Genomic DNA, 20,311 nt, shown 5'->3' with positions numbered 1-20,311 from the left:
CTGGTAACAAAAGATGGGGAGGCACCACTGGCTTCCTACTCAAATCATTGGTGTTTGAAGACACTTCCAGAGCCTGCCTTTATTGTGTCACCAAAAAAAACAAAAAAAAAAAAAAAAAAAAAAAAAGGACAAAAAGAAAAATAAACCAGGGGAGGATAGGAAAAGAGAATTTACTCATCAGAGAAAAAGCATCTCACGCATGCAGAGACTGCGCACCATTGCTACTGCAGCAAGAAAAAAATCAAGGTTAGGGCAGCATCTGCTTTCCTCTCATCTTTCCTAGCCCACGAGCTCGTTCTTGGCTTGTCACTGCACAGAGCAGCCCAGACTGCCCACGGCCGGGTGTGTGACATTATCTAATATCCCCCCTGATAATGTGCTTCAGCCTGACGGGGATGGTACAAACAAGTTTAGCTTCATTCCCTCACTCTCAACAGCGCTGGGAAGTTGGGTTTATAATCCTATGTAATGTGGCCACAAGTACAAGAGGCCGGAGGGGACTGTGCCCCATTCCCACCTGCCAGGGAGCTGAGGTGTGATGGGAAGCAGCAGGAGGCAAAGCTGAGCTGACCACACCATGGTACCCAGTGGAACCACCCCAGCCTGGAAGAGAAACATAGGAACAGCTGAGGGGGCTCCAACAAATTCCGAGCAATGAACTCTTGCTTTTACAGAGCCCATTAAATTTCTTCAGCTAATAAATTTACAGGCAGCAAAGTAGGTCACCAAACAGCATGCAGTTGAAGTTCTTACCCAATGGTGTAATTAGCCCTGAAAAGCCATGGCTCCTACCCTGTCCTTTCACCCTCTTTCCCTTATTTTTGCAACTTTTCAAACCAGTGGTGAGAGGCTTCTGCCTGACCCCACCCTGCCAAGCCCTTGGTGAGAGGTGGATCCTGATGTTTTCCTAAGTTTTCCAGGGCTCCCCGTTGCACTGGGGTCAATTTTTAACATGTTACAGAGAATCTTTTTTTTCCCAGAGAAGGTTTGTTGGGAGCAGGCACTAGAAGTTTCCTCATCCATAAATAACCATCCAAGCAGTTCTTCTACTGAGCACTTCTTATTTTATTCTGATATACCCGGTGAAAAAAAAGTAGTAGCACCTTTTCCCCAGCCATAAGTACCGGCCGTGTGTTATTTATAGTGAGGAGGCACAGATTGCATTAGTATTCTCTGAGCAGGGAACAGCAATGAACCCTAATTGACATGAAAGGCAGGATGTAAAATTACATCCCAGCGCTGTCTTGTTCTTGATTTCTTATCTTTAAAGGGAATCTGTCGAGAGAGATTTTTTTATTGTTCCTTTTTAGTTGTTGTTTAGAAAAAAGTTGGTCTTGCCAATGAAAAGGAATAGGGAACATATTGGAAACCGTTTATTGCTCTGTTGATGTATCACCATTAATTAGCTGTTCTCAGTGCCCACACCAGGGAGAAGAAAGTCAATAGAAAGGGCCTTGCTAATGTCAAAGTAAAACTCAGACCAGGGTCATGAAGAAAAAGGGAAAATTGAGAGAGACAAGGGCTTTTTTTTTTAATATGAACCTCTGTGGAAGGACAATGCACAGCTCTGGAAGCTGCAATACAATTCTTGAATCTTTGACATTTGCCATTTGGGGGAGAATTGTGCCATCCTTGCCTGATTTGGATTGCAGAGTTACCCAAGGCATGTCTGAAGTGTTTGTGGAGTGGGGTTTCATTTCATCTCTATGTCAGAAGTTGATTTGGAAAAAAAAAAAAAAAAAAAAAAAAAAAAGGAAACAATGAATGCTTTTGCAAAGCCATGCCTTTGGGGATTTTTTTTTAATTTATTATTACTCTTCTAAAACAGTTGCAGAAGTTCTTGAAATGGTCCTTAATTTGAACTGCCAGGAAAACAGTTCAGAGTTTGGGAAATGAGGCAAAAGAGACAAATATTGTCAAATGCCTGACCTGTTTTTCAGCTCTTGCTATCAGTAGCTGTTATACCCTGGCCCCGCTGTTTAATGTGAGATTTAAATCAGTCATGAACATGGGATTTCATACAAAATCTATCACCATATTAAAAGGAAAAATAGCCTTTTCGTGCTAGCTGAACTGTCCACTTTCTACATGAATGATGTTTTATAACCTTGGGGTGGCTGATTGGAACCTCTGCAGTGTTTCTCTTTGATTTATTTTATGATGGTCTCACTGTCTTTGGGACATTTTTAATATCTCAGTGGAATTATTTTAAGTGCCAATTATCCCTAAAAATACAAATAATCAAACTTTAATTTACTGATGATGACAAAACACACAGAGCTGGCTCAGGTTTATTTGACCATACAACTGTCATTTTCAGAAAAACCCAGAGCGGGCTGGCGTGTGCTTGAGAGTGTCAATCTCTCATCAGCAACTAATGATTTTAGATGAGGATGGGCTTTTGATATGATAGCTCTTCACTGTCAATGTCAGAAGATGTGTTGATGGCATAGAGATTGTTGACCCTCTTAAAATTAAGCCTGAGCCAATGTACTTTGCTAATTTAGGCTTAAATATATATTAAGGGGAGGAGATTAAATCAACCTTGTTTTTTTCCACTTCTTGCAAGGTGCCTCCTTTGGCCGTGAGTGGCGGCGGGCTGGAACGATTCACCCTGAGCTGGTGACCACGTGCTGGGCTGGCATATGCCAAACGAGAGAGAAGGGGAGCTTTGAGCATCCCGTAGCCCCGCTCTCGCTGCGCTGGGGAGCCCCTCATTAGGAGTGAGCAGGAAAGTCGGATTTCACCCTGGCCCTGAAAGGTGCCACTCAGGGAAGCTATGTGACGATGGAGCGCTAGTGATGCCTTATTCACATGCTATCCCCTTCCAGATTTGACTTCTGTAATGGGGAGATATCAGAGAAGGGCAAATATAGCACAAATTGTTTGCTTTCTGGGGAAATCACACTCCAACAAATTCCTACAGCCCCCATAGGATCGTTGCATTTCAGCACAGAACTAGAAGGAGCTTCCACTCCAAGGACTTAAAAAGCAAGAGAGTAAATAAGGTTGAAAGCACATGAAGCCCTTGGGGTCTTTGGGCAGACTGAGGATTTTGCAATGTTGACTGTTGCCTAAGAGCTCCTGAGTTATTCCTTTGGAATAAATGGCTGCTTTGTGGGGCTGCATCTCCTCTCCCGTCCCCTTCCACTTTTCTCGATTCCTACATATTTGCAACCAATATGACGTGCTCGCTGCAGCCCCCCTGGTTTGCTGCTCCTGCCACAGATTGATCTGATTTTTCAAAGTTCTCACATAATTTGCAGTCTTGGTCCTGACAGCTAATTACAGAAAGGCCTGACAGTGCCTGCATTTTGCAATTAACTGAACTCACTAGGATCTTGCTAATTATGGGGCAGCCAGGACAGCAGGAGCTGTTCGGGGAGGCTGGAAACGATGTTTGAAGGGTCGGACTCTAACTAGATTAAACTGGCACAGTCCTCCAAGCCTAGGTGACTTCAGACAGTGTTTCTGTACAGATATGGATAGTCTGATTGAATGTTTCATCCTTTTCCTTAGGGGGAAGACGTTTCCTGCACATTATATAAAATGATTATTTTCATGCATTTTTCTCCTTGTTAATCCAGTTACTTGAAAGTGTTAGAGGTCCATTACAGGCCATAACTTTAAGAAAACAGGGTTTTATCCAGACAGCTGCTCTTATGCTGATTTATGTGTCTTTTTTGTAAGATGTGTTCTGAGCACAGACCCAATCCCACGAGCACAGCCTCATAGCCAGGCTGTTTTTTCCAAGATGAGCAGAAAAAGAACTGAGTCCTTAAAGTCTCCAGAAGCCCTCAGGGAGCAGTTGTGCTCGCCTAGCATGGGTTGCTCTTAATATTGGGCAGGGCAGTGTTTAAAAGAGAATAAACCCGCAGGGCTGCCTCTGCTGCAGCGGTTGCAGAGATGTGCCCCCCCACCATGTCAGGGCAGAGCGCTGCTGCTCGCCCACAGTCTGGGACCAGGGAAGGGGTTCCCTCAAACCAGCCACAGCTAAGGGTGAGACGGCATGTATTTTGCAAGGGGGATGGCTGGGTTGTCATTCTCCAAGCTGTTGTATTTACTAAGGGCTGAAATGGTGGTTGGCCCCTTGCCCCATCTCCTGACCCCTGCATCTCTTGGTCCCATCACAGCTAGATTCTACATCTGACCCATCCCAATAACTTCTGCCTCGGTTTCTCCTCTCTCCCTACATCTTGGTACCTCCAGATGATGGGAGCAATTTGTCACTGGATGCTCCCACAGCACCTGGCACTGCGGGGCCCTGGTCTCAGATTTGCCCCAAATGATAACAATGAGAGATGCGAACATGGGGCACAGAGCCATCTGCTCCCTCGGGCTGCTGGGTGGAGGGCTCGCTTGCTTTGCAGCTGCAGATTAATTTGACGAAGTCCCTGACGGGTTGCATGAGCCGTTGTTTCTTGCAAACAGTGTGTGAAGACATGCGGGGAGGCATCTCGGTACCGCAAGGTGGTCTGCGTGGATGAGAACAAGCGGGTGCAGAGCAGCGGCTACTGCGACGCCAGCAAACGGCCCCCCGAAATCGAGAGCTGCAGGCTGCCGCCCTGCGAGTACGTCTGGATCACCGGGGAGTGGTCGGAGGTAAGTCCCCATCCCTGCCCCCCAGGAGGTCTGCGCTGCTCAAGCACTGGGCTACACTCTCCTCCGCTTGCTGCTGGCCTCGCTGAGATATTGCAACCCAAATCAACAGTGGCAGGGCAGTGCTGCGTGGTTTAATTATTATTTTTTAGTTTGTGTGTAATTTCCCTGCTGGAGTGAAAGGACCAGGGCTGTGGGAAAAGACCAGGATATTAAAGAGTAAACACCAGAATGCTCAGAGTCCTAGCTAATATCTAGAGGCAATTTTCTTCCAAAGCACATCATATCCAGCAGACTCCCTCTTTGGTTTTGTGCCATTTTATTTCATCTATTTATTTATTTGGTTTCATTCCCATCCCCTCTTATGGATCTCCAGGGCTACATGAGCTGTGCAAGGGTCTGGGTGAGCAACCTGGGGGAAAGGCGAGTCTGAATGTGACTGTGGGGACGTGTCCTTCCTCTGTGCCATTTTTGGCAAGAGTGAGGACCCGGTGTGAGCGAAGGCAGCAGGTTCACCCTCATGGGTAGGAGAAGGCTTGGCAAGGAAAATAGATGAGTTTTCTTTGTAGCAGGCGCTGAATGCGGGAGGACCCGGGCTAATCTCAGCCTGTTTCCTTCTGCAGCGAGTGAAGGATTACTTTCCACTTGGAGGAACAGCAGAGGGAAGTGACAAGGCAGCTGCTGACACAGCACTGATTAAAAAGAAAGAATAAGAAAAGGGAAAAAGGAAAGCATGCCAGGACTGAGGGGGACGAGAAATGAGCCAACCAAGATAGCACAGGAGGCAGAAATGTGGAGAGATAATGATTTCTAAGATCAGCCTGGTCTCCTGGGTAGTTTCCTAAGAGAAATGCTAGGGTGTCTGTGAGGCTGGAGCCCTGGCTGCCCCTTGCCCAGACACCCTCTAACCCCTGGGAGCACTCAGGCCTATGAAGATGAGGAGGTGGGCAAGGACTCATGGAGCTGGATCTTAGCTCCCCCCAGCTACTACTCGGCCTTTTGGTGAGGAGGGCAGAAGCACTTTTTCCTCTAATTACAAGGAAAACCTTCCCTTTCTTCCAGTTGCTGCCAAGTAACTGTGATTAAGGGTCAATCTTGACCATTTTCATTCTATGTGCATCATTTGGCAAAAAAAAACCAAACAAACAAACAAACAAAAAAACCAAAACTCAAATAATAGAGGTATTTCTGAGTTCCCAAGGATCTTCTGCTCCTTTCTTTGCCATTAGGGAGAGAGAAGGTGTGACCAGGAGCCAGCCTGGAGCAGGGGGTCCTGGAGCAGCTGTAGGGGCAGCACAGGGAGGAACTGAGCGCTCAAAGACAGGCACCAGCCCCCTTGTAGTTGCTCACAATACTCATGGCTGTCTTAAATAGTTTCTAGTGATCCCTCGGAGCAGCTTGTTGTGTTAAAAACTGGCAAGCCTGCTTTTCGTCCCTGTTTCGGGCAGCCTTCCCAAAGCGTGTGGTGATAACAGGCATTTCCTCTGCCTGCAGTGCTCTGTCACGTGTGGGAAGGGATACAGGCAGCGCCTGGTGTCCTGCAGCGAGATTTACACTGGGAAGGACCACTACGAGTATGGGTACCAGAACATGGTCAACTGTCCTGGCACACAGCCGCCCAACATCCAGCCCTGCTACCTTGGGGAGTGTCCCGTCTCGGCGTCCTGGCGTGTCGGCAACTGGGGAAGCGTAAGTATGGCAAACTTCTTTTTTAACCAAAAAAATTAGGACAAACTTACTCTTTTTTTACACCGGGGTCACAGTCTGAAGGTTTGGCAGGAGAATGTTTGAGCTGCATAAATTAATGCAACGAATATTTTCATGCAGTGGCAGCCCTGGTGTGTGTAGGGCTCCGTGCTTCAGACTGAACCCCGTCATATCGGGGAATCCCAGCAGTCACAAGTAGAGTCATGATCTCCGTGAAATTTTGGAGATAGACAAAATTTGTGACAGTGTTGATGGTCATACTGAACTCTTAGTCAGAAAGTGGAGTCATTGCCAGAAAACAAGGGTTTTGTGCTAGAGGGATCTATGTGTAGCTGGCAACTGGGTTTGGCCTCACATGGTCATATGTATGAGCAAGACTTGGGAACCACCAACAGGACAAAACACAGGTAATTTGAGACTTAAAAGGATTTTTCTTTCTTTCTTATTCCCCCCTCCCTCCTTCTTACAAATGCTGGGTTAGGGCAGGGGAAATAACAGCCTTTCTGCTAAAGTTATTTGTGTTGAGATGCTACTGGGGCCTGAACTACAAGATCAAATTTTAGTTAAGGTGATAACATTTCACTTCTTTGGGCTTCTGACATTCTTTGAAAAGTGGTGTTTCTCCCATGAATTTGATTTATTAACCCAGCTCAGGCATTTGTAGGAATTTGTCAAGCCTTTACAAAGCAATGAGGGTCAAGTCAAGCAAAATGTAGTGGAAGTTGTCACAATAAATGGCATAGCCATTTGAAACCTAAGTTCCTCCTGCCCCACAGGAAGCTTCAGATCCTCCCTGCAAGTCAGGGCAGAGGAGTTACAGCAAAGAGCTCAGCCTCAATTAACTGGTATTTCCCCCCAGAATTTCAGTGCAAAATATCCAACTCGTTAATGCAACTTCATTGCAAAGAGTATCCATTTCAGAGAGCAAGACCTTTCTCCTCGCTTTGGGCTGCTGAATGTCCCAGTGACTACCAAGTGCCATGACCCTTCTCATCTCTGATTTTCAAAGGGATTTAATGTAAAATACCATCACCTTTGATGGACAAAGAGAGTCCTGCTCAGCTGTGTAGTTAAGTTGTATGGATTTGGATCTGATAAAGAGTAAATGCCAAGCTGCGAATACCATGAGCCATTGAAGACCGTCTCCTTCATGGTGCACTCCTTTAAACGAATCATTTCTAAATAGATGAGCAGCATCATTTTCTTGGCAGTCTAACCTGGTACCTGTAGAAGGAGATGATTTTCACTTCTCGGGTGCTTGAAAGAACAAGTTGTGGAGGAGGAGCAAGATGCTCCCACCTCCCATTGACCATGCTTAGCAGCAGCCAGCCTGGACAAGCTGCTGCTCAGCCGCTCCAGTAACTTGTGCAATTTCAGCCTTAAGATTACCCTTGATTTGGGCCATTTGAGGGTGACCCAGTGTTTGCGCAGATTTAGCCATTTTTCCAGGGGGTGAGGAGAGAGAGGGTTTGGAGGCTGTGGGGTTTTTGGTGCAATTTTGATAGAAAACAACAAACCATGTCATGTTCATTGAGAGGCCCTTGTCAGTCCCAAGCAACATCTCCCAGCCACCAGGAGAGGATTTCTACCATTCAGGCCTTCTGGTGAACATTTCTCTCTTGTACAACCTTCCTAGTGTGAAAAGTAAACAATTTCATGTGATCACATGGTTCATCTTAACCAATACTGCCTTATCCTGTGAAGTGTTTAAGTGCTAAGCAAAGTTCAATAGTGTTCTTGACATAATTAGTGCTGATAATAATAATGAAGGGATTCATAATAAAAAGGATTACTTCTTTGATTAAAATTAAGCCTGTGTTTGAACAATTTGCAGGACTGGGGCCTTTGCTGCTGTCCCTTGATGCAAGGGAAACGGGCTGTCTCGGTTCTTCTGGATCCCAGAAACCCTTGAGATAAAATACGAATCTCTGTGTCTTACAGTGCTCCGTCACCTGTGGAGTTGGAGTCATGCACCGGTCAGTGCAGTGTTTGACCAATGATGACCAGGTCAGCAGCTTGTGCCATGCAGATCTGAAACCTGAAGAGAGGAGGACATGCCACAACGTCCATGACTGTAAGTCTGCAGATTTGCACGTTCCTTTGCCTTTCTCATGGCTTCAGCATCTTTTCCCGCCAAACCCTTAGAGATGTGCAGTATTTCCAAGCATTGGGAGCCATCCAGCTAAGCACTAAGGCACTTCAGGGAGACCTTTTAAAAATAAACAAGGTGTTTTGATGCTTTGGATGCCTCACAATGTTACGAAATAAATTTTGATGTACAGTTGCTCAGTGACTACAAGTATTTGTGTTTCATTTCAGGTGAATTACCAAGGAGTTGCAAAGACGTTAAAAATCTCAAAGGTGTCGCTGAAGATGGTGAATATTTCCTTCAAGTCAAAGGAAAGACATTAAAGGTGCATTTCAGCTACAGATTGATAGTTAATGCTTTTCCTGAAAGTGCAAGAGGACACTGCATGTGCTTTTCATTTCCACTCTTGGATTTTCTACCTTCAGTTTTCTCAGTGATCTCTTTGCACATGACGTCTGATGAAATTCTGGCTTTCTTCTCTCAGGTGTATTGCTCTGGGATGCAGACAGACAGCCCAAAGGAGTACGTGACCCTTGTAAATGGGGATGCAGAGAATTTTTCAGAAGTGTATGGATACAGGTAAGAAATCCCTTAATCCTGAGCTTTACAATATTTTTGTTTTCCATGGCAATATTTTCCAGTCATGAGTAGAAAGGGTTTTCTTTTGATTTAGATTGCATAACCCGACTGAATGTCCGTATAACGGGAGCAGACGAGAAGACTGCCAGTGTAGGAAAGATTACACAGCAGCTGGGTTTTCCACCTTCAGCAAAGTAAGGCTGGACCTGAACACTATGCAAATAATAAGTGAGTAAAAACAGGGCCTTGCCATTAAAAAAAAAATGTTTATTTTACACAAATATAGCTGTAACTACAAACAAGCAGTAGTACTCTAGTGATCAATATTCCTGAGCTCTCCTGTTAAAAGCTGTTTTGAAACTTGGTCACCTGCTTACTGCTTTACACTTAGAGACTGCAAATATTTCTCTGTAATACAGGAAAATATTAAAACAGTCATTGGTGCATCTGCTATACAGAATGAATATTTGCGTGCTCCCAGCAGGCCAGCGTATTTTATTCAAGCATGTGATTTCATTTAGTCTCCTATTTTCAGACTGGACCCAGGCAGAAAGTTTAACCAGAAAGGAACTGGCCTCCCATTTTACACACAGACATGTGGGGAGATCCCAGTGTGGGGGACTTGGCCGCGGTAGGGATGCTGCTCCCTCCGGGCTGGTGCCAGTGTCCCTGCGATGGGAAGGCAGAGGCTCTCAGCAGAGCCAGACCATGGGGAAATAACTTGTGTTGAGAGTGATGGAGCTGGGGCCATGGATTTGCAGGGGAAGAGGCGACTGTAGCTGTGCAATATAAGTGGTACCCTGTCACTCTCGCCAGCATGCGTGGGAGCTGTGAGCCATCCCACCACTGAACTGCCCGCAGCATCCCATAGGGTTTATGGTTTCAGTCCCCTTGACTCCAGGGATGCTATCAGTTTCCAGCAGATGTTTTAAAAATACAATATATTGGGAGTTCATTCAGTAAATAGCAGAGATTTTTAGCAAATCAAAATCCTTCCTTGTAAAATGACTCTATATCTGATAGGGGTTTTTATCACTTAATTTTCAAGATATGAGACCTCCCAGTCTATCAATCTGTAAAAAGCTACTAATAGTCTGTAAAACCTCCTAGGTAAAGATCGAAAAGCAACCACCCTCAGGGAATTTGATACCAGCTCCCTTTGAATTTCAAAAGGAGCTGGGCACCTACCTCTGTCAGGCAGGAGCTATCTCACATCCCCATCTAAATAAGTCTCAGTTACTTCAGATCCCTCCAGAGCGAAATACCCCAATTCCTTTTGAAACTCTGACCCCTGGGCTGAGGCAGCCTGGAGAGCACAGAGATGGTTGTTTGGCTTCATTTAAAAGGGAGATTTAGGAAGTCCTATGGCTTTCTTGAAAGGGTAATTTTCTGATGGAGAAATAAAACCCAAGTCATGGGTTTGAGTTTTGTTGCTATTTATACCAATGTACTTAAACTGACCTGTAAACATCGAGTGGGTAAGCATCCTGTTAAATTCACTGCTCACATGACAAGGAGTCACATGTGGGATGAATTGGGGATTAATTATTAAAAATCCAGCAGATGAGGTCTTGACTCTCAAGATTAATGTATGAAACCAGGTATAATGAGTTTAAACATTAGTGAAGAGCATGTTTATGTTCATATTGTCTCTCTTCCTGCATCTTTCTTTCTGTGTTATTCACCAACTGTTCTCCACAGCAACTGATTTACAGTTTGCACGGACACATGACGGACGACCTGTTCCTTACGCCACCGCTGGAGACTGCTACAGCGCGGCCAAATGCCCACAGGTATTTGACAATAGCATTTCATAGGAATTGGTGCCATTTTTTATGTTCAGGCCCTCTATTAATTACTACTGATCGCATCAGCCCAACTTCAATGAGCGTCACATTCTCATCTCAGCGATTATAAACTTTTCCCTTCGTCCAGGCAGGAAGTACTTCCCATTTTCCATATGGGAAAATGTCAGATTATTATCAGGCCAGTGTCGGGACTGGCTAAGGGACATTCCCCAGGGCCCCAGTCAACAGTAGAGGAGAAAAAGAAGAAGAAATAAGCTGTGGAAGAAGGGCTGGGATTTGTATATGTAGTTGAAGGTAGGGGGATCGGCCATGGCAGGGCTTGAGAGCAGTAGTGAGTCAGGCCATCGGGATGCCCTGAGACCCTGCCTCTCTGCTCCACAATCTCATATCTGCTGAAACCTCTGCATGTAGGGGTGCAAGAAGTTGGGTTAGATAACCCCCTCCGGATGGAGAAGGCAGTGGACAGACAGTGGGACTCCTGCCATGGCAGCTCAAAGGGGAGGTGTCTGAGAAGGAGAGGGCATTTGCGGGGCAGGAGCAGGTTGGGTTTCTGTTGATGGCTGGACAGAGCCCATCTGTCAGAGACCACAGTGCTACCTGCCAGCTGTGGCCCCACCGTCCCCACATCCCACTTCACAGCAGCCCGGTGGGACCATCACTCACTCCACTATGGGGCTGGGAAAACACTGACAAAATTAAGGTGGTGCCTCTGCATCAGGGCAAATCCAGCCTGTCACAGCACCGTGAGGTGCCCAGCCATGAAATCATGGAGCTGGGCACAGGCTAAATTGGCTCCTCAGTAGCTCTGGGAGGTGACGTAGGACATTTAGCCCAGTTTATTGGAAAAAATATACTGTCTTGAAAGTTTTTAGGAGACTAATTAACACTGTGCTATAGGCAGCTTACTCCATGCCCCCAGCACACCTAGCTTTTGGGGAGCTGGAGGATAGTATGTTTGGAGAGTCCAAGGTATTGCATGCACCATGTTTGCAAAGCATTAAGCAGGGAGTCACAACAACAGACGGAAGAGGGCAAACCTCTCCATCTCCTTTCCTCCCTACTTTCAGAGCTGACACTTTTCTGCACAGCTCAGCAGCTTAGAGATTGACTTCTTACCTCGGGAAGGCTCATAAATGTTAATATCCATCCACCTGACCCAGGCAGTTTGCTCCTCACAGAAAATCGGTGTTCCCAAGGCAGCAAGTGCAAGGAGCAAAGCTAACAGCCATCTGGTACCGCACGGACGTGCTGGGCTGCGGGTCAGCCTGGAGATGTGTCCGAAGGCTCCCTCCTTGGGTCCAGAAATGGGCAGGGCTGGGGTCTGCCAGGGCAGAAAGGGAAAGGCTGGAGGGTTCTGCCTTTCATGCAGGCTTAGCCCTTAATTTTCCATCCATTTTGTGCATTTTAAGACAGAGTAGAATGAAGTGAAGGACGTTTTTAAGGAATAAATAAATGAACGAGTTTTGATTTTACTGAAGTCTAGGAGGGGAAAAAAAAAAAAAAAGCCCAGTGGAAAATAAGGACAAGTGTGCCCTCTCCAGTTGAGGAGGGAGCAGTGAGAGTATCTGCAGCACTTCCCTGGGGTACCTTTCTCATCAGCTGCTGGAGCACGGCAGGCTCTGTAGTTTGCCATGGAAAAGCCAAGAATGCCCTCAGCCGGCAAACCTTGAAAAAGCAGTACAAAACAGAGAAAAAGCAGTGAAAAAACAAAATAAAGCCCCTCCTTCCCTGCAGCCACCAACGAGAAGGAAATTCCTAACCCGAGACATGCTGTGATTTGTACAATATGTGCTAATCACTATCAGAGTGATGGAAAAAATTGAAAACATTGCATGCAAGATCATTCTAGAAAAGTGACACCGTGGCAAGCCATGGGAAGCCAAAGCATGGTGGTTTGGGGTAACCAGCCTCATCTGCTTTTTTTTTTTTAGGGTCGCTTCAGCATAGACCTTTATGGGACAGGCCTGTCTTTAACAGGAACGGCAAAGTGGCTCTCACAAGGGAATTATGCAGTGTCGGAAATTCAAAAATCCCCAGTAAGTTGTAATTTTAATCATGGTTATATATGATCATGAGAAGTTTTTAATTGCCATGTTGTCTTTTGTGGCAACATCTTCCAAATAGAGACTAACAAAATACTAGCATTTGACATTAAAGTGTTGCTCGTAATTGTATGTTAGAGGGTGGGGGCCTAACAGTTTTAACTTGATCTGAGTTATTGCAATTAATTAGTGAACCTGCTTAACCGTGAAGCTGAAAATGCTGAGTGTTGTGGGGCAGACATATCCTTAATTAGTTTTCTGAGATGTCCAGCACGGAGCATGCATCAACGCGGGGTGCATGGGGTCAGAGCTGCAGAATGGGGCTTGACCTGATGGAGAGGGTCTGGGTGCCTACTCAGGGCACTTGTAGGAATTGTTCCCAAAACACTGCTAATAAAGTGTGGAGGATGTGGCCCTTCCTGCTGTTCTGGTCTGGGTCTATCTCCTTGGGAGAGACTCAAGCCACCTGAGCTCTGGTGGGCTGGGGCTGCCCCGCAGCACGCTGCACCCAGGGGTGCCATCCCCCACAACCGCCTGTGGTTCTGCTGACCTGAGGTAAGCCAGGCAGGCCTTCAAAATCACTCAACAGCCAAATTTGAACTCATACAGCTTAATTTGCCTGCCCGTTAACACCTCTGTCACTGTGTGCCTTCACACAGTTCCTTCTGTGTCATGTTCTGAAATTGGAGAAACCCAGGATGGCGTTTTTAGCTGTTACTTCATGTGAGTCATCCCGACTGCCCCTGTTAAAACTCTCCAAAGGAGGCCACCATAATCATTTAACAAAAAGCAATTTGAAAAATACTCTCTCCTGTACTGCTTTCAGTCTCCCTGGCTCTGGGGAACCCCTTGAGCCCTCAGTACTGGTGCTCTTAAAGGAGAATTAAATACTCCTGGTCCACCCATGCTGCATCAAAGCATCTACCCGTGCAGTTAGAAAAGGACCAACACAGACCTCGTATGTTAGTTCTGGTAGGTGCTTTGCTATTCTTCTCCCCTGCAGAAAGTGGAACCCTGGGCAGCCAACTTTGTGGTTGTGGAGAGCAGACACTGTCATGGCTAGCAAAATGAAAATAAACTTTAAGGGGCAGGGAGGTCTAAGAGACAACTCTTACCTCCATCACCCAGGGGCATCTGTCAAGCGCTGTTCCAAAGGTGTAATTGCCCACAGGAGCAGAGGAAAGAAAGGCACAGTGAGAAGAGATGATAGCAGCCTGCTGCAATCACAGATCAATAGTGTCAAGGGCAGGATGGAGCTCATTTAAAAATAAATGCTTTGTGCAAGCTTGTCCTGCACTTAAGTCCAATTTTCTGGTAATTGAGGGTTGAATTCCCCTCAAGGACTGTCTGTCCATTGTAATGACCCAAGAGGAGAAAGGCTCTGCAGAGCTGGGATAAGGAAGGCCAGATGGAGGTATTAATCTCCTGACTCAAGACTGGAGTTGCACCATGCTTGCTGGGCTCTCCTGGAGACCAGGCCAATGCCAGGACCACTCCACAGTTTCCTTTGTCTCTTCTGGCTGTGAAAATGCAGAGCTGAGGAGGAACGGGACCTTAGCAAGTGGCATAGCCTCACCCCATTGCTTTCCCTCTCATCTTGGCCCTGGAGCCACTCCAGGCCTTTCCCTTCCAAATCGATGTTTCTTGGTATTGCCTGCAAATATCCTTCCTGTGCTCTTCAGGTGCTCAGGCAGAGCTGAGAAGCTCTTACTGTCTAGATGGGGTTTTGTTTTTGCATGAGCCAAGTTTTTCTCTCATTACAGCTATTCACCATAAGGCAAACTGGAGAAAGCAGATACCATTGAGATATCCCTCCAAATGGCCTTCTCCTTGGGCATCTTTCAGTGTAATAAATCAAAACCAGCCTTCCGTATTTGTGTTTGCCATCTGACCTGGTAGCACTAATGAGAATTACTTTTGCATATATCTAAAAAAAATGGTGATTTTGTAGACTGATTTAGGCATAATTTGTTTAACTTCTAAGATATTTTCTATTAAGAACCCTGGCTAGAATAACCCGAATCTGGCCCTTCCACAGTGTGGAGCTCCTGAGCCTTTACATGAGATCTTATTTCTGATTTTGCCTGCAGGATGGTACCAAAGTAGTAGGAAAATGTGGTGGTTACTGTGGGAAGTGCACTCCATCATCTGGAACAGGACTCGATGTTCAGGTGTTATAGTGATGGTGAGTTCCCAACTGTTTCTGCATGAAGGGAAATCTCCCCCAAAACATCCTGACAGAGCAGATCAATCCATGCTTCCAAAAGCACTTGTGCATCAGGTGCATCGGTGACCCCACACAGCACCCAGGGAGCAATGGGATCCCGTGCTCCCAGTCCTCACTGCCCCCAGTAACCCTTACGGGTATAACACTGTCGACTGGAAAGGGACTTCCCACCTAGCTGGCACCCACTTTGGCTCCGCTCTTGTGCCGATCCCTCTCATCAGAGGTTGCAGAAGTGAAGATGATGATCTGACTCTAATGTGCACCCTGTCTGTATTTTCCAGGTTCTCTGAGAGCAGCCAGCGGAGATGAGACGGATGAAGGATAGCGATGCAATACCTCTGCCTTCCACTTTTTTCTGTTTATGTGTGTATATAGATCGCATATTCTTAATGTACAGTATAATATTTATGTTTGGAATTATTTATTTTGATTTAATATTTTTGTACGTAAAATCATTATATTAAGGCTGCTTTTACTATTTTTATTTTTTATTGTTAAATCCTGCAGTCAAACCACTGCATTTTGTGTACTCTACATTATATGTAGCATTATGACAAGTGATACTTTATTGTCACTGTATTCAGTTGTTTACTTTCAATCAGTAATTTTCCTTCAGTTATGGGCTGCTTTGGCCCTCTACGGTGCTACACAATCTGCATAGGGGTATTTTTGGCATTTCAATCTGTCTTTATGTAAGGAAAATAGACAAGATATGCTTCAATTTTATTTCTAAGGATTGGACCGACAGCACTCAAGGAAAACATGACAATGAATACAGTGCTAGTTGCATTAGCAATCTTTATCTTTTAGGTATGTTTTAAATTTCACATGACCTCTGTGGCCAGTGCTAAAAGCACTGGTTTGGTGCTAACATGATATTTATTAATGCTCTGTAGTTTTAGTTAATCCAGTGCCTTTATCAGTGAAAAAGGGAAGAAAGCAGAAAAATTGTCAGGCAATTCAAATAAATTAAGATCTCCCTCAGGTTTAGGAAAATTCCTGCAGATGGATCTTCATCTTGATCCCCTTTTTTATAGGGCTGTGAACTTGCTTTTTACAAAACCATATCTTTGTCTTCTAATTGCATGTGCCACTGTGCTTCCTGGCTCCATCTGGAAGCGGGGTATTAACTCATCCCAGACAGGCTGATCAGGCCATATGTTTCCCTGGGCTGTGCACTGAGAAGCGATGCAGTTTCTTACGGACGTTTTCACAAAATCCTAACGTGAAGCCAAAAGCATCCCTGCCACGTTATGTCCCCGCAGGGCCAGTGAGGACCACGGGGTCTGCAGCAGAGGGGATGGGGGCGAGCACACCCAGCCGAGCCACCCTTTCCTCTTGGCTGGGGGACTCCATTGCAGGCACCTGCAGCATTTCCCCGGCTTCCTACTCACTCACAGACCATCTGCAAAGGGAGGCTTCAGCGCTGGCTCTGCCTCGTTTCAACAAGATCACTCTGTACTTACAGATAACTCTGCCCCCCCCCCCCCCCCTTCAAAAACAAGCTGCTTTACGCCTACTTCTGTGTTGCTTCAGATCTTCCTGGTAAGGCATCTGCGCTCCTTGCCTATCCGCCATCCCATGTACTACCAGACCTTTAGCGTTGGCTTTTTTTCTTTTATATAAATTGAGGAGACATCTCCCGAAGGTGGCTGTGCGATGGCTCCTGCCTGTACATAGCCGCCGCTTGTGCCATGCCACATTTTCACAGAGCTTTGTAGCACGTCAAACGGGGGTGATGTGACCAGATTATTTTTGTAGTCTATGACTATGTCCCTTATCTCTTTCTCCACAATTTTACTTAGCAATAGGAAGATGCTGCCCCATTGCCTTATATGTCAGGGCAGCCAGGAGCACAAAGTACAAGGAAAGAAAGATTTTCATCAATCATAAAATTGCCAGCAGTTTGGACAACTAAAGCAGCTTCTCTGCTACTTCAGATAAGTCTTGCAATTTTGGATGCAAATAGTTCACAAACGCAACCTCAGGATCTTGTGCGAGTCTTTTGCAGAGCTGCCCAAAGGATGTGCAATTCGTCTGTTACGAAACAGTCGGATCAATAATGATAAAAGATCCGATCCCCGGATTCATAACTCCCGTGTGTGCCAGGCTGTGTTCAGCCTCCAGAGTGAAACCCGTCAGCCTGACCGTCGGGGATTGGCATATTCACCTCGGCTGAGAGACAGCTCACAGGCGAGCAGAGCTGTGTTACAGGCCGGCAGCTAAGAAATTGGTGCTCAACACTTCCTCGGTGTGTGCCTCAGCTGCTCTTAGTAATATTCTGACTTAGAGGAAAGAATGAGACTCTTACCCATAATTTGGGTGTTTTGGCTTAATAGTGCATAAATAGATATGATCGTGTCTTAGAAAGACTAATTTTTCACCTACGTTGTATGTCTATGCATAACAATAATAAATTCTAACTTTCTGAGAAAAATGCCAAAAATACCATTTCAAAGGTGAAAGAAAAGGGGAAAAGGGAAAGGGAAAAAGGGAAAGAGAAAGAAGAAAAAGGGAAAGGGGAAAGGAGTAGCAATGGAATAGTGATTTTTTTAATGATAATTGCTTATGTATAACTTCTGTAGGAAAAAAGGGAAAATTGCACTATGAACTTTAGAAAGAAACAGTGGTGCTTAGAAAGTACAGGCTTATTCTATTTTCTCTAATGAATTGAATGGCTATTTATAAAAAGAAATGTTATTTTGACCTGTACACGTTCATTTCTACCATATAGTTTCATAGCAGCTATTAACAGGGCAAGAGAAACCTAAAAAAATATTAAATAAACTATAAGGGAAAAAAATTATAGAGCACTGATCCTGTGGTTCATTAATGGACTTCATTAAATAGGAACAGACTTTGAGGACCAGAGACATTAGACATTTGTTGTTCAGGATACAACTCTGGGTTTTGTATATCAATGCCATTATTTTTCTACAAACTGGGGGTTTTTTTGCAAGCACTTTCCTGTACAGTGTTTCTTTTCTTTCTGCTTATACTCAAAAGGAAATTAAAAGACCTATAAGACATGTCTGTATGGTCTTTCTGCATTTGCCATCGTATTTCAATACCTGTGTGCTATTATAGAGGCAAAATACTTTGTACACAAGGGAATAATACATTGAGTGGTAAACATTCCTTTCTGTGCTGGTGTTTATTTCCAAGCTTTCGGGTCCTTGTTTGATTATCCCATTCAAAAGAAACAAGGGAGGGTAATAATGTTGTTTTTATGGAGCCCTCCCTCAAGCTCACGTTGGAGTCTGTGAACCAAGGACCATTTTGGAGAATGTCCATGGCCATCCATTCGTGTCCTGCCAGTCGGATAGATGGCCGGTCCCCAGTTTCTGCCCCGAGGTACAAAACATACACGAGCACATCTCAGAGGTGCCCCGTGTGCTACTCGGACGTGTCTGGAGACCGCCTGGTGCTGCCACCCATGCACTAGGAACATCCCTTGCCATGGGATGATAGGGAGTCAAACTGTTTATTTTGCAAATGTTTTTGAAGGATGAGGTGGGATACTGGACCTGGTCCACACTCCTAGCAGTGCTATTTAAAGAAATCTTAAAAAAAAAAAAAAATAACTTTTCTAAGTTTGAAAAAATAGTATCAATCATACAAGAAAATTCAGGTAGAAGAAATTTGGGTTAAAAGGAAGCAAACACGGGAACCGGCTCCCAGGAGGGACACCAAGTGACAAACTGATGCCAGAGTCTTACATCACCTCTGCCCCAGAGTCTGCAGGTAAGAGTGAAGAAGCTGTATTTTTCTGTCCCTTCTATGTTCCTCATGCTTTGTCTCAGAAAATGCAATAAATCTCTTAGTGCTGGCAGCTCCAACCTTTTTCAGCTTCTATGTTTCCAACACAGAAGGAGAGAGGATATCTTTCTCATGCTGTCTAAAACACTGTCAGATACAGAAAACAATATGCAGTACTGTAGAAGTTTGATTCTTAGTTTAAATGAGCAATATCTTAAAGGTGTCTTTCTTTTCTGTCATTTAGCCTTAACAAATGATTACAAAGACTTTAAACACGGGATGCTGTGGAATTAAGCCAAGAGGGGGTGTGGCACGGTCCCTGAATGACGCTTAACCTTCTAGCTCTGTATAATGAAAGGGTCATTTTAACACTTTTGATGCTTAAGTCCAGTTACTACATGAGAATTACAGCACTTTTCTTCAGCCTTATTGCACAGCTTATCAGGACTAATTGCTCCAGAGACAGAGGTGATTGCTTTATCTCTTCAACATTCTCTTCTGCCCAGATAATGGGCATTTTTTCCTCCATAGGAAAATAAAATGTGTTTTGTTGAAGGCTGTTGGAAACACACACCTCAAGGAGCTAGTCTTAAATCAGGACATTTGCTAGAAAAACCTTCTGCATAGACACGCTTTGAAAATTGTATTGAAAATTGGGGAGAGGCAGAAAATACCGAGGAGGGCAGACTGGGCTTGAAAGACAGTTTTTCACTGAGGTGCTTCCAGACCTGGTCTAGTGGGTCTTTCCAACGTGACTCCTCTTCCCAAACAGACATCTGAGGTCTGGCTTAAAGAAAGTATTTCCGCCAGGGGAAGAGCACTGAGGTGAGAGAGTTTTCCAATTTACCAGGCAAAGGCACAGAAATTCAACCCAACTCAGGAGTCATTAACAGTTGAAGCAGCTCAGCCCACATGGTAAGTTCTCCATTCTCTTGAATTCTTCAAATCGCGAACTCTTCAAATCAAGTCTTTTTAAGAAATACTTTTGAGTTCATCCAGAAGTCGCTAACCTTAGTAGCTGTTGGTCATTTAGCAGGAGGGGATTTGTGGTACAAATTCCTGGAGGCAGCTCCCTATCTTGCATTGTGCAGGAGGAAGGAGCCGATGGCCAAAAGCGGTGCCTGTCAGTCTCACTCCAGTATTTTCCAAGTATTTTTTTCTGTGCTGGAGTAATCCAGGCAATCAGAGTTGTAGCCTTTCAGAAGCAGATTTAGTTGACAAGCTTCTGACCTCTCTTTGCAATAGTGAGATGAAGAATGCTAAGAAGTTATTTTTGGCCTTCACAGAGGAGTCTGAGTTTCCACTTCAAAGTTGGCTTAATTTTTCAGCTATTTTATATTACCAAACATAAGGCACAGTTTTTGAAAAATCAAAATGAGAAGAGAATAGTGTTTTGACCTAGCCCATATGTTTTTTATGCTTATTTCCTGGGGGGAGGGGGGGTGGGGGGAGAGCGGGGTGTTGGTGTGTTAATTTGTTTGTTCCAATTAAAAAAAAAAAA

General features: G+C 45.0%; 1 protein-coding gene across 4 annotated transcripts in view; it reads left to right on the top strand.

The window, feature by feature from the left end:
• The window catches only part of ADAMTS9 (ADAM metallopeptidase with thrombospondin type 1 motif 9), an 85,600-nt gene extending 67,414 nt beyond the window's left edge, over window positions 1–18,186 (top strand). For 3 of the 4 annotated variants that reach the window (XM_042799416.1, XM_042799415.1, XM_032985659.2), the window contains 10 exons: window positions 4,432–4,602; window positions 6,094–6,288; window positions 8,248–8,380; window positions 8,626–8,720; window positions 8,880–8,974; window positions 9,069–9,202; window positions 10,676–10,767; window positions 12,714–12,818; window positions 14,915–15,009; window positions 15,333–18,186. In XM_042799416.1, coding sequence (XP_042655350.1) covers window positions 4,432–4,602; window positions 6,094–6,288; window positions 8,248–8,380; window positions 8,626–8,720; window positions 8,880–8,974; window positions 9,069–9,202; window positions 10,676–10,767; window positions 12,714–12,818; window positions 14,915–15,004 — 1,110 coding nt within the window. In that variant the 3' untranslated portion in view covers window positions 15,005–15,009; window positions 15,333–18,186. Of the gene's footprint in view, window positions 1–4,431; window positions 4,603–6,093; window positions 6,289–8,247; window positions 8,381–8,625; window positions 8,721–8,879; window positions 8,975–9,068; window positions 9,203–10,675; window positions 10,768–12,713; window positions 12,819–14,914; window positions 15,010–15,332 lie in introns of those variants that run through there. The other variant, XM_042799417.1, reaches the window with a different exon arrangement.
• The last annotated feature ends 2,125 nt before the right edge of the window (window positions 18,187–20,311 follow it).

This window comes from Tyto alba, unplaced genomic scaffold, assembly GCF_018691265.1.
Source record: "Tyto alba isolate M040663 unplaced genomic scaffold, T.alba_DEE_v4.0 Super-Scaffold_3, whole genome shotgun sequence".
Taxonomy (NCBI): domain Eukaryota; kingdom Metazoa; phylum Chordata; class Aves; order Strigiformes; family Tytonidae; genus Tyto; species Tyto alba.
This window is presented reverse-complemented; position numbering and strand designations above follow the sequence as displayed.